The sequence below is a fragment of the Panthera uncia genome, chromosome D4 (genome assembly GCF_023721935.1).
Source record: "Panthera uncia isolate 11264 chromosome D4, Puncia_PCG_1.0, whole genome shotgun sequence".
Lineage (NCBI taxonomy): Eukaryota > Metazoa > Chordata > Mammalia > Carnivora > Felidae > Panthera > Panthera uncia.
The window spans coordinates 42,361,508-42,375,765 of record NC_064807.1 but is presented as its reverse complement, the minus strand read 5'-3'; the positions used below and the strand labels follow the sequence as shown (position 1 = coordinate 42,375,765).

The following is a 14,258-nucleotide window of genomic DNA, read 5'->3' as shown; positions in this document are numbered from 1 at the left end:
TTAGCTCTTCAAGGAGAGAGGATACCTCAAGGAGCTTTAAAACGGTATGCATTCGTTTGACTTCAGTTTTCTCCTGAAAGAGACAAACATTTAGATTGACTTGTTACCTCACTAGTACGTGGCCCCTGAGAAGGTTAATCATGCATAAACAGGGCTGTGACTATATAAACTCAATGGAAACACACCTTTCAATTAAGAAGGCAGAGTTAAGAGGGAGAGAAAAAGGATGCAAAATCCCTGCGTGAATATCATATGGCAGACAGACACGATACATGCATTACTTTCTCGTTGCTCACCACTGCCCAAAACCAATGCCCGACCCTCGTCCTATGTTTCATTCCCAGGAAGGGCCGCACCACATGCACACACATTGTTCAAACTAGAAAACCAGGCACCATCTTCAGCTCTCAATTTTCTCTCCTGCTGCATTTAACGAGTCACCCAGTGCATGGATTCCATCTCCTAATTTGTATTAAAATCTCTCCTCATTCCACCAACAATTTCTGCCCCCTTCCAATCTTTTGCCCTCACTGCAGACACAGTTCTCTTTCTGAAATACACATCGTACCCTATCTTACTTCTGCTTGAGTTATTTCAAAGGCACTCTTTTGCCCTCAATATTACAAGTCCCCAGTCTTCTTAATACACCTGACACATCTCCTCATGACATAGGCCTTGATGCCCTCTTTTTTTTTTTTTAATTTTTTTTCCAACGTTTTTTATTTATTTTTGGGACAGAGAAAGACAGAGCATGAACGGGGGAGGGGCAGAGAGAGAGGGAGACACAGAATCGGAAACAGGCTCCAGGCTCCAAGCCATCAGCCCAGAGCCTGACGCGGGGCTCGAACTCACAGACCGCAAGATCGTGACCTGGCTGAAGTCGGACGCTTAACCAACTGCGCCACCCAGGCGCCCCGGCCTTGATGCCCTCTTTAGTCCTTTATCCTTCCACTGCCATTCAATTCTAGCCACTGGTTAGAGTCTTTTCAGTTCTCTTCCTCTGAGCAGGTCTTGACCCGATGCCTTAGTTAAATATCCCACCTGTCGGCCACAGGCTAATTTCCCCTATGTGGTTCCTACGCACTATGAGAAATATATGTATGGGGCACCTGGGTGGCTCAGTTGGTCAAGCGTCTGACTTTGGCTCAGGTCATTATCTCGCAGTTTGTGAGATTGAGCCCCTCATCAGGCACAGAGACTGCTTTGAATTTTCTGCCCCCCCCCCCCCGCCCTTTCCCTTCTCTCTCTTTCTCTGTCTCTCAAAAATAAATAAAAACATTTTAAAAAGTAGATGCATATACACATACGTATGTGTGTATATATGTATATGTCTGTACTACTATATAGAAATAAACAGAGATGTATGCTATTGTGGGTTGAATTGTGCCTCCCCAAAAGATGTTGAAGTTCTCTCACCACTCCCTCCCCTCCTCACCTACGAATGCAATCTTATTTGGAAAGAGCCTCTTTGCAGATATAACCAAGTTAAGATGAGGTCATACTCAATTACAAAGGGCCCTAATCCAGTATCACTGGTGTTCTTATAAGAAGAGACACCAGAAGGCGGCCATGTAAAGGCAAAACAACAGGCACAAGGGAAGATGGACCTGTGAAGACGACGAAGGCAAAGATTGATGGCCGCTATTAGAAGCTAGGAAAAGGCAAAGCAAGAGTCTACCCAGAGGCTCAGAGGAAGCATGGCTTGGAGGACACTAGCTTCCAGAACCGTGAAAGAATAAACTTCTGTTGTCTTAAGCTACCCAGTAAAGAAACCCACTGGATAAAGAAATTTGGGCTTTCTTTACCCTGAAACTAAAGCGCACAATACAAATGATTACAGCAGGTAAATGAAGCCAAATCCATATGCTATAAAGAACACTCTGTTTACAGTGAGGAGAATACAGTTGAGTGACTCGAATGTACATTTTTGTATTCAGGGAGAGGCATGTAGTACAGTGACGATAGTAAAATTTTCTGTATATTTGTCAGATCCCTCCTCAGAGTGTAAGTTCAGAGACTGTTGTTTTCTCCTCTTCATTCATCTATCTTCAGTATCGAGCACACCCACAGGTAATTCCTAAGTAAATATTTGTCACATGAATAATTTTTTTTAAATAACTAAATTATTCACAATAACCCTATAAAAGTATCACTCCTGAAGGAAAAGGTCTTACTTTGTCTCCTCAGTACTCAACATCTAGCAATGTTTTTGGAAGAAGAAATTGAAACAATGTTCAGAAACTAAGTAACTTGCCAAAATTTAACTAGTAAGTAGTAGCTCACTTAACACTTCATCTTTACTGTATCACAGGGAGGAGAGAGAAAGAAAGAATACACATTAAATCTTTTAAGCACGGACCATGCTTCCACATGGAAGTAGACGGCAAAACACAGAAGGAAAATGGCCAAGTCCTTGTTTCTGACATCACCACCGTTAGAATAACTGGTAGACATTTGATACTGGTGACTTAGGTCACAGACAGAGATGGAGAAATAATCATCCCATTTAATTCATTTCTAACTGCTCACCTCAGGAGTTATTAAAAATGGAAAGAACTTCTGTGTTAGAAGCATGGTTCATTGTAACATTGCCATAGTATAGATGTCAAAACCCCATGATCCACTTTGCAGCTTACTTTTTAATTGTATTATTCATTTTGAGACAATATTCTATTCTACAAGGTATTACTTAGAAAAAATTCTTTTCTTTTTCGAAATGCTTTATTTTCTAAAATAGCAATAAGCAATATTACAAATGTGTGGATTCATTACAAAAGAGCTGGTTTATAATGGCACTTTGTCTTTTTTTGATGTACATGTATTAGGTAGCAACTGACGAATTTCATTAATTATAAAAATAAAGCGCAACTTTCTGAATTTGACTTCAAAATAACCTCAAAATTATTTTTAACAGCAGCGTATGTTCTATCTGTAAATTTATGCTACTCACTTTTATACATTTAAAACAGAAACCAGCTTTGTGCTTTATAGCAACTATACATGGGGCAATTTGGATAATGCAAATAAATGAATAACAGCAGCATTAATAGAGCTGATCCTATTTGTGATGGCTCATTAACTCTGGACAGGATGCAACTCACTCCCCTGGATCAGGAGCTGATAATGGTACAATGTGGAGCTATTAGTAAAAGAAGGTCGCCACAGGAAATTAACGGAAGGTCTGTTCACTCATTGGGAAGTCAGTAGCCCCTTTTGTACGTGTAACTGCATTAACCCAGGCACTCAAAAAAGTCAGCGGCAAGTAGTTTGGGTACGACTACTACCGCCGCTGCTGCGGCCGCCACTGCTGCTGTTACTACGACTGCTATTGCAGGCTCGCGTTTATCAAGCTCATAGTAAGCAATGTAAGCATCTAATTACTTAAGCCTTATAGAAATGCTATCAGGTCATTACAAACCTTAGCTTCACTTTGCAGATGAGGAAACGGAGGCTTGGGAACGGGCTCTAAGCCACATACCAATGAATGGTGGAGCCTTGGTTCAAACCAGGCAGTCTGACTCCAGAGCCTTTTTTCCTAACTGTTCGGATGATGACAAACCCCATCCCTAACCCAGCCCTGCCTCACCTCCAACTTCATAGAATCTTGGACGACAACAAGCAAATAAGAATCCCAGAATTTCTGTCTGAGATGTAAGCTGGGGAGAGACACCAACACAATGACTTCCCAGGAACAATGATCAGATTCTAGGATGAGAGGGAAAGGGGGAAATGTGGTTTGAAAAGATATATTCACTAAACCTGTTGTTTTCCGTATAAACGATAGCATTAAAGCTGAACAAAATTTTAGCCCATGGGATATGCTGATGAAATAATACAGGGAGCACAATCAAAAATGTTGATAAACACTAACATTCTGTGACCTCTAGCCTGCCATTAACAGCTGTAAGATCCTGGGAAAATCATACCTAGGAGCAATATTCCTCGGGGCTGGACTAGATCTCAAAGGCAGTGTTTTCCAAATGTTGGTCTGGGAAGCACTATAACAATTTCTGTGCTCTGGAGGAAAAAAAAAAAAACTAACTACAGTGTAGTAACTTTCTCATAAGGCAGACCATATTCACGTTATTGTCCTTAATTCTGAAATCAGGTTGTTACTACATCCTTGTTATTAACATTTCAATTACGAAATGATGATGGTGAAGTACATGATGGAAGTTCTCCTTTTCTTTTTTAATGCTTTTAGCAGAACAAGAACTTGCTTACTTCAGCTCTTTCTAGAAACTTTTGAAAGTTATGAAATCTCACACAGGGAACCAGAACTTTGATATATTTTGCAACTTAAAATGTTCAAGGTAGTCTACATTTTCATAGCACTTTATATATAGTTCATTAGATGTTTTCACATGAATTATCTCAGCGCTTGATAGTCTTCTAGACAATCTCATTTCCCACAGATTAAAAAATAGAATTCAGGAAGGTTAAGCAACTTGATCAAGGTTATGAAAGAAGAGCCAGATTCCAATCCATGGCCTTTCACTTTAAATCCTGTCTGCTTTTCTATCTGTAAGTGCTTCATAAATCTGACCAAACAACAGGATCATAAGGAGAATGTTCTATATACAGAGAACTAATAAATCCGAGTTTCTGGGGCACAGGGACGAAGAGTTGTATCTTTTAAGAGCTCTGCAAGTGATTCTGGTATGCAGCCTCATTTGGGAACCATTCCTGAACATCAGATGGCTCCTGTCTCTGTCCACTCAGCCTCACCAGAAGGAGTAGGAGCACCAGACAGAGCTTGGTGTTTCTGGGCAAGTTCTATCACTGAACCTCAGTCCTTCATCTGTGAAATGAAGAGAATGATGCCTAATAAGTAGCGTTGTAAATACAGTTGGCCCTTGAACAAGTCAAGATTTAGAGCTACCAACCCCCCTGTGCGGTTGAAAATCCACATGTAACTTTTGACTCTCCAAAAAAACTTAACTACTAATAGCCTACTGTTGACTGGAAGCCTTGCCAATAACGTAAACAGTTGATTAAAAGTATGTTGTGTGTTATACATATTATGTACTGTGTCCTTCTAATAAAGTAAGCTAGAACCAAGAAAATCTTAAGAAAATCATAAGGAAAATACTGTACTGTATTTATCAAAACAGCAAATTTATGTCATGTGTGTATAAGATGAAATGTCTATATCAATATTGCTTACTGATAGAAAGCACCATAGATGATATAGGTATTACTAACATTCAACATAAAAAATGAAGAGATATTGCACAATCTGTATTTGTATGTAAGTTTTGATAAATTTTAATTTTTTATAATAGATGGGTGTGTATCTTAAGTCAGTAAATGATAAAATAGACTAGAATCTACACACATTTTGTGTATCCATGACATAATTAACCTTTTCTTACTTTTTTCCATATTTCTAAACCTACACAGTTCATCTGTTTTTCCAAATTGTTGCAAATTTCCAATTTTTTTTCTAATGTATTTATTGACAAAAAAATTCATTTGTCAATGGACCCACAAAATTTGAAGCCATGCTGTTCACTTGTATGAGAAAAAATTATACATAAAGTGGCTGGGTATGGTAGTCACTCAAAAATGGAAGCTATATGGGGCTCAGTCAGTTAAGTGTCTGACTCTTGATTTTGGTTCAGGTCATGATCTCATGGTCACGAGATTGGCTCTGAGTTGAGCTTCCAGCACTGAGTGTGGAACCTGCTTAAGAGTCTCTCTCTCTCTCTCTCTCTCTCTCTCTCTCTCTCTTTCTTACCCTCCCCTGCTTTTGTGAGCATGTGCACGCATACACACTCTCTCTCTCAAAAAAAATGGAAGCTATCTTAGGATTAATATTACTACTACTATTACTAGAATGAGTATACTGCCTAATAAAATGCTCTAACATTTCTAAGAATAAGGTATTTATTATAAATGGTGATGATTACAGTATTTTCCTGAAGCAAATCTACAACAATTATAGACAACCCACTCATTCACAACCTTGGGACAGTTTCTAGGTCTCAGTTTCCTTTTCTCCTTGTCTGTGGATTTCTAAGTTATCTCCTGGCTCCAAATGTCTAAGACTCCACAGTTGTATTGAACAGTTAAAGGCCCAGTTTGAGGATGTGGTTCTTACTTGAGTATTCAATAGGTAAAACTGAAATAATTCGTACTTACAGGTGACAAGTCTCTATAGTTATGCTGTCATTTTCTATCAAGACAAGTCTATCTCCAAAGCTGGATGTTAGCTTCTTTAGAGTTTATAATTCATATCTGTCTAGCATCAAAAATACTTGAAACAGTTTGCCGAAAAAGTTATAATGCAAAAACAGAGCCAGAGAAAGAGCTAAGAATCTCTAACAAATGTGGTAGAAATGGAAGAGAAGGGAAAATAGGGCAGAGAAGATGATTTTTTTTTTCAGGAAACTAGAAGAAACTATCGAATGTGAAAAACTTCCCATTAAATTAGCATTGAGACTTTCGACAGTTTCAAAAATTATGAAAATACGACTTTTTCTTAATGTTTCTTACTAAAGACTGAAAATATGAATGATCAATATGCAGATACAAGCTAAATAAAGGATTTTTTTCTAAGTAGAATGGGATTTATGTATTAAACTCTTTGAGGTAGTAGTGAGTGATTTTCTTATAGTGATTAACTTTACTCTTGTCCTTCTAAAAAACTATACACTGCATTTAAACATTCCATCCCTATTCCTCGATGATCTTGCTATTGTCTGTTCCTTCCCTCTTTTTATAAAACTCAAGTAGGTTTTAATCATGAAAACACAGGCTATTATGGTAATGGTAACAAGGATCCAAAATTATATCCATTACAAATTCATATTAAGTTGTAGTTTTTGATCCCCTGAGCATGATTAATTTGATTTATTACTTTTACCCTTTGCTCTAGTTGTAATCAAAATGAAAACTTTTTCCTGGTTTTAGGCGTAGTTTTCTTGCTATTTCTTTGCTGTCACTGCTCTGGCCCAGGCTCCCACTTTGCCCCACCTTGGCTCCTCTAAGAGCCTCCTCTCAGCTGGTCTCTTTGGCTCTCAGGCCTTGCACTTCAAAGTCCTACAACTGTAGCTACATTAATCTTTCTGAAACAGAACTATGATTACGTCTTTTCTCCACTAAAACTCTTTCCTGGCCACCCATTGTTAGCCATAGTCCTATCTGCCATTCAAGTATCCACTGTTTTCTCCCAAACTACCTGTCTTCTTACTGTGTTCCTGGGGGGTACTGTGCTCTTCAGCCAAACTATGTATTAGTGCCTATATGCAATCAGAGTTATCTCACCTCCTTTACCATGGTATTGCCTCTTTTCATATATTCTATAATTTACATTTGCACCCCCACAAATCCAACAAGTCACAATCCCAAGAATTGAAGGAGGCATGTTTATACTTGTAACCAAATGTCCAGCACTACCACTCCATATTTAATATCTATAAAAATTCATTCTTTCACTGCTGAGATAGGATTCCCTTTCAGTTGCCAACGTATGTGAGGCCAGCTGGCAGGATTAGTCTAGAAAAGACAGGCCACATTGAACTCCTATGCAACAGGAAGAAAGGAAACTGAATTTGCTGACCTGTCTTATTTATTTTGGTCCATTCATCATGGTACTACAGTGCAAACAGCTTTGCCGTAGATGTCAGGAGACATGGAATTTAGTCCCATTTCATGATCAATCATGTAACTTTCAGAAAACCACATAATTTGTCTGTCTTTTTTTTCATTTACCAAATTGAAATCTGTCTTTATTCCAATAGTAAACACACAGAAGGATTATTATTTTATTTGCCATTCCTTACAACATAACCTCTTTCCTCTATGTATTTGCTTTACAATTCCCTATCATTCCCAAAGCTTTTACAGATTTCATAATTCCATTTCAACATCAGTAAAAATCTCAGAGAAGGAAGCAAGCAGTAAATATCACAAACAATGTTCAAATATCTCTTTTTAGGTTATTGATTAAATAATCCCTTAGGCCTTTCCTATCTCTACAATAGTAAGACTCTATATGCAAATTTGTATCTGAAATTCACATATTTCTTGTGTATAAAGCAATCTTCAGCCATGTATATATACATCATCTCCATCCTCCTACCTGAGAAGTGCTAGGACATACCACAATTCCCCTCTCATGCTTCTAGATCTTATGAAGGTTTAGCATGTCTGTCTCCCCTTTCATATGCAGAAAATCATGTCTGACATTTCACCTTTCTTGTAGTAATTCAATTACAGTTATTCCTTTTACATCGGAATATAGGTTTAGGTTTTCAGCAAACATGTGAATTCGGAGCGACTATTTACTGAAACATATTTTATGCTTATTCTTCTTACACTACTAGCTGTTATATTGGAGACTCCAAAGAGAGAAAAATTTCAGCCAATATTATTTTGGGAGAAGCAAGGATTCTCAAAATGTCTACTTAGTGAAATATAAAAGTATATGGTCAGGTATAGCACACAAGAAATGATAGCAATTGCTTGTTCCAAAAACTATGCTGGTGATCCTAACCCAGGGTAGATTTTAAAATACAGATGGCAGATGCATTGAAAACATTCTTTACTAACCTAACTACTAACTTTCCCTCTTCTTACTAACTCCCACTCAGTTGATAAATTGACACGAGAAATCAAACTTCTTTGTTATCCCTATTTTAAAGACTTGCCTGGATGAAATTTGACCTAGCTCACACTGTCAAAGCCCTTCATTAGTTTGCATGCACTTTCAAAAAAATTACAGTTATAATAATGAAGAAATAAGTTTGCCTAGAGTTTACTTGGAGATTTTAGAGTTAATCTTACCCAAGTAATTCCAAAGCTCTAAGTAGATGAAAATTGATGCCTCCAAACACACACACACACACACACACACACACACACACACCACATGCACATACAAATATGTTTCAGGGACAAAGTAGAGGTAATTTCAGAGTCTAATACAAAAGTCACACACACATCCAAGAGCTTTTAGCCTTTCATATTCAGCTGAGACTCAAAGCAAGGGGAAAAAAAAAAACCCATCCAATGCCAGCTCTCTTTTCATTGACACAAACACAACATTTGTAGTTTTAACTGAAATTAAACCTCAATTTTCAAATCTGCCATCCTTTATAAACTCTAGAAAAGGTAACATTGAATGATTGAGATAGCAGGACCATACAGAAGCTATTTACACAGAGATGCTAAAACTTTCTGGAAAAATAGAATGGGAAGAAGCCAGCACTTACTTGGCATAAACCACTGATGCACATATCCAAAGATTCTGTGTAGCAACGAGTCCCATCTAAGACTTTAGGTGCTAGTTCAACAACCAGGGTTGTTCCTTTGGCCTGGCATTTGAGTGAACAGGGGTTGTCTGGGTCATTAGACACAGGAAGCCATTCATAAAACTGGCCATGGTGCTTGACATCATTGTGAGCGGAGCATTGCTGAGCTCGGAAATCGCCTGCTTCTGGTGGGCAGTCCTGGAGAGGAAAGGCAGGAGGGACACAAATAGGTTATGAGGGCAGCCCAAACAGAAAACTGGAAAAGCCATGTGGTCTGTCAAAGTCTTAGAAAACAAAGCCAATGTCCTGGTTGTTCCCGATGGACACTATCATTTCATCTGAGAGTCATATGATTGTTTGACCCTGAAAATGTAAAGATCTGAGCAAGTAATCACCTTGAAATAGTTTTGGATTAAAGTTAAATGGGGAAGTAATCAGCTTGAGGCAGATCTGATTGATATTCATTGAGAAATAGTCACCTCGACATATATTTTCTGAAAGATGTTGCTTGGTCCATGGATCCCTCCACAATGTAATACTATTTCAATTTCCCTGTAACTTAAGTAAAACTTACTGAAGTCAGTGGGTTAGTTGAAACACATGTCTGTTGCCTCAGTTCTAATAATGAAAGCTATGGCAATACTATAGCAACTCCCTGCACAAAGTTGTAATAATTTCATTTGAAAATTTTTGTGGGGTTGTTTGTGAGTTTTTCTAAAATGTAGGGTGCACAGTATCTAGAATTAAATATGGGGAACAAAAAAGAGAAAAGAGCGTTGATGCCTGAATTTCCTTAGCTTAAGGCAACACGGCAGAGTGGAAAGGTATGGGCTTCTTGGACGCGAGCATGGCTGTGATACAGTGGGTCTCTCTGAGTCCAGGTTTCCTTTTGTTTAGAACAGAAGCAATAATACTCAGCTCTCAAAGTCACTGTGAGAATTTCATGGGCTTATGTCAGCCAAATACTGGCACATGGAAGACTGTACATGGTAGCTATTACTATGATTATTCAGTGAACCTGCTGAAGAGAAAAAGCTGGAGAATTATGAGATCCTCTGAATTTGAATTTTAAATCACATTGGCAGAGAATAATGGAAAATAAGAATATTTTAAATGTATACTTTATAAAGGGCATTTTAAAATTAAAACTATAACTCACGATGCTTACTCTCTAAAACACGATACCCTTTAGTAAAAGGAAACAAGATTCAACCTTAAAAAGGCAAGTATCACCTGTCCCTCGGAAAGGCTTTCAGATAGATTTATTTTATTTCACATGCATTCTGATTAGGATTTACTATGGAAGATTATAGAATATCCATTTGTTGAAAGGACTTTACTATAATTTTTAAAATCTCAATTAGGGGTTTGCATGCAGCCTTTAGGAGGTCCTAGTTCCTACGTGATCATTTCTGAGGGTTCTTCTTATACAAGGGTTCCTTCTCTTTAAAGAAGCATTGTGAGAATAGCATTACTCTATTTTATAAAATGGAATTCCTGATTCTTTTTTCAAACTTTAGTGGTACTATTAAGTAGCATATAAGGTTTTAATATTTGGGGAAGCATAAATTCTTTCCGGGCAAGATGGTATATAAACAATTAAATGTTTATTTAAGATGAACATAAAATAGCTTAAAATACAATATAAAATCTCAAAGGTACTTTACTGATAGTATCAGATATGCTCTTAGAGTGAAGAAAACATAGTATGAAAGGAAAAATAATTTATATAACACAGGTATAGATACATGAGTACCCAACAGGCTTAAGGGATTTCAAATATTGTCTGAAAAAAAGTATAATTAAAATTCATTACTTATTATTACTAATATTCTTTTAGAGAGAAAGAATGAGAGAGAGAGCATGCATGTGCGAGCGGGGGAGGAGACAGAGAATCTGGAAGAGGCTCCATGCACAGCTCGGAGCCCCTCACAAACTTGATCTCAAGACCGTAAGATCATGACCTGAGCAGAAATCAAGAGTCTGATGCTTAACCGACTGAGTCACCCAGGCACCCCAAAATTCATTACTTATCAATTTCATACATGAAAGGCTATAGTTTAAAACCTTTTAAAGGTCTATGAATTAGTCAGTAAGCATGTGTTATACTTTGTTGTGATATTTGGTTGTTCATCATGAGAAATAAAACAAAAACCACACATTCCAAAACTATGCTATGAATCACACAACAGGTAAATTGTAGGAAGTTAACACAACGTATCTGAACCTACATGCTTTAACGCTAGCTCCTTTCAGTCTCTGCTTAGACCTCACTCACTTCTGTCCTGACATAATCCTATGGCTGAACACTGTCCCCCATTCTACACATCCTTTTCCTAAATTTCCCCCATTTGAGACACAACAGAGATTGTAAGTAAAACCTACTCTCTACAGTCAACAAGTTTCCCTGGCTGCCACTGCATGGGAGCTTCCACAGCAGTACTGATAGTTTAATTAATAATGTTTAGTGTTTTCAGTTGCATACTACCTGTTATCTCAAGAGTCACTTGCTTTCTCAGTGGTACAAAAGAAATATTGAAGCGGACTCAAGAAAGCAGAACACTGAGGAAATTGTTTAGAACGGTCCCCAACCCCTCTCATAATTTTTACCTCCTTTTTCTAGAAATAAAAGTGAATCAGCTGTAAGGGAATTACAGGGTCAAGCTGAATCACCTCTGCATGAAAGTAATAAGGGTAATATATAATTAAGAGACCTCTTAGTATGAACCAGATATAATTTTCTGCATTTATCCAATTCCAAGAAAAGTGTCAGTTATGTTTTTAAATTGATGTTAGATTATCTTAGTACAGACCTAAAACTGCAGAGTCTCTTCTATTCAACAAACTGTGTTGAGTCTTCCCATCTTTACTAAAATAAATAAGACTCCAAGGCATTCAAAGTTAAAATAAGTAAAAAGTAAAGTATTAACACTTTTTTTTCTGTGACAAAACAGGTTTTTTTTTTTTTCTGTGACAAAAACAGGAAACATAGAGAGCCCATGAGCACATATGTTCCTGTTCGCAATTCACCTGCTTCAAATAGCTCTGAGAGTAACCTGTTACAGGTTTCATGAACTTTCATAATGGGAGAAAGGTCTCTATAAATAATAATGCTTGTGAATACCTTTACTCACTTTTGTCATTACTATCTTTTATTCAACCCATATTTTTGCAGGGGTGGGAAAATATATTTTGCTAAATTGAGAATACACTTAAAACCCAGAATTCAGAGCTGGAAACTGAACTTGAACCTTTTTAATGTTTCAGTTTATTTGTACTTGGCAAAATGCAACTTCCTGTTTTAAGAAAAAGGACTTAAGAGGACTTATAAAACAGGTTCAGAAAGCTTCTTGGACATCAAATAGCTCTTACAAAATAACATTTTGATGATTTAAGTGTAAATGAATCAGAAACATATGAATCAAATTTCCCTTGAAATACACATGTTTAAAAATTAAGGGAAGAAGGATTTGGCAAAAGCTTCTTTGTTGAACCCAAAACATCTCAAGCATAGTTCAAGACCCTCACTGAACCCCTGATATATCTGGGATCACCCAGCTGCAGAGTGGAAACTCAAGCAGTCATCATAGTCTCTTGTCCCACCAGTATGTTGATAATAATTACAACAGAACAGCTCTCATTTATATATTCACCATGCACAAAAGGTTTTTAGTTTTTAATTATAATTTAGTCCATGAGACCACTATCTTTTCTAATCTTCCTAAAAGTAAGATTTAGAAACCGATGCTTTAATAGCTTTGAAAAGTATTTAACATCTTATCCTGGGCATCATCTGTGAAATATCAGCTTCTGGAGAGATGCTTTATGACATGATATGTCATCAGTTCTGCCCATGAGATGTGGTTTTCCTTGGGTTATACTGAATGCTGAATGTACTGGATAAATACTATGTGATTTTGGTTCTCATAAAAGCTTAGTAGTAGGAATCATGAGTTTTCAATGGAGATAATTAAAAGAAGAAAACAAATGAATTAAAATATAGAATATATATTCCATATATTTATATATATGAATTGAACCTGGATCATAGGTACTAATGATGAAACAATTAAAATTACTGAAAGTCTAGTGGCTATTTGAACTAAACACATCCTCCACCAAGAACCTGGCCAAAAACATGGTGTCGAAGGATGCACCCGATTAAAGATCCTCAACTTCCAGCCTCTCATATATCTCCAGAAACACCATCAAGTAGAAATGGAGCAAGAATGAGCAATCTAACACTTTCCCTGGCCTTCTGTCTCTAACTAACTGTAATATGCCTGTGGATTAACAACTCTGTGTCAGGTTACTGAGTTAGGATTTCCTCACTCTGAAAAACTATATTTTATTTAAAATAGATGATCCCATGAATTTACTGTATTTAGCCATTAATACAATATAATAGGTTTTCTCTCCAATTTTTAAGCACTCAATCTGAACAGTAACAGGATTTTCTTTTTTAAAAGCACAGAAATAAAATCTGACCTTTTATTTGCTTCCATTATAATTCATAAAGTCCGTGGAGTTCTGCCATATATGAATCCAATTCAAAACACTTTCTGGTTAATCAACTAGCCAGTGGGAAAGATAAGATGGATCCCAGATGTCCCCTGATGATGATAGGTGGATCAGATTACATGGTGGGATAAAAGAGAGTTAGGCTTTCCAGAGTTTACTCACTGGGTGAAATGTAAAAGATGGTATCTCAGCAGCTAAGGTGGCAGGATCTGAAGGGCTTTAAAATGGTTTTGAAAAAATATACAGAAAATAGATTCAGGGTCAGGAGAAGCATTACTTTTTCTTTATTTTCTTTCTTAAAGAAGACATTTTTCTTTCCAGAGGGACATCTCTCTGCTTTGACTCTGTCATTCAGTGGTTGGCCTTTTCTGCTAATTTTATATATATATAAAATTATATATATATATAATTATAAGTTATATATAATTATATATATATATATATATAAAGCCATGGAATGAGAATATGGCATATTCTCTA

At 37.0% G+C, this 14,258-nt stretch overlaps 1 protein-coding gene across 1 annotated transcript in view; it reads right to left on the bottom strand.

The window, feature by feature from the left end:
* Positions 1-14,258, bottom strand: part of ADAMTSL1 (ADAMTS like 1) — a 405,773-nt gene that overhangs the window by 280,306 nt on the left and 111,209 nt on the right. Inside the window, exon 9 of the mRNA XM_049627010.1 lies at positions 9,219-9,455. Coding sequence (XP_049482967.1) covers positions 9,219-9,455 — 237 coding nt within the window. The remainder of the gene's footprint in view (positions 1-9,218; positions 9,456-14,258) is intronic.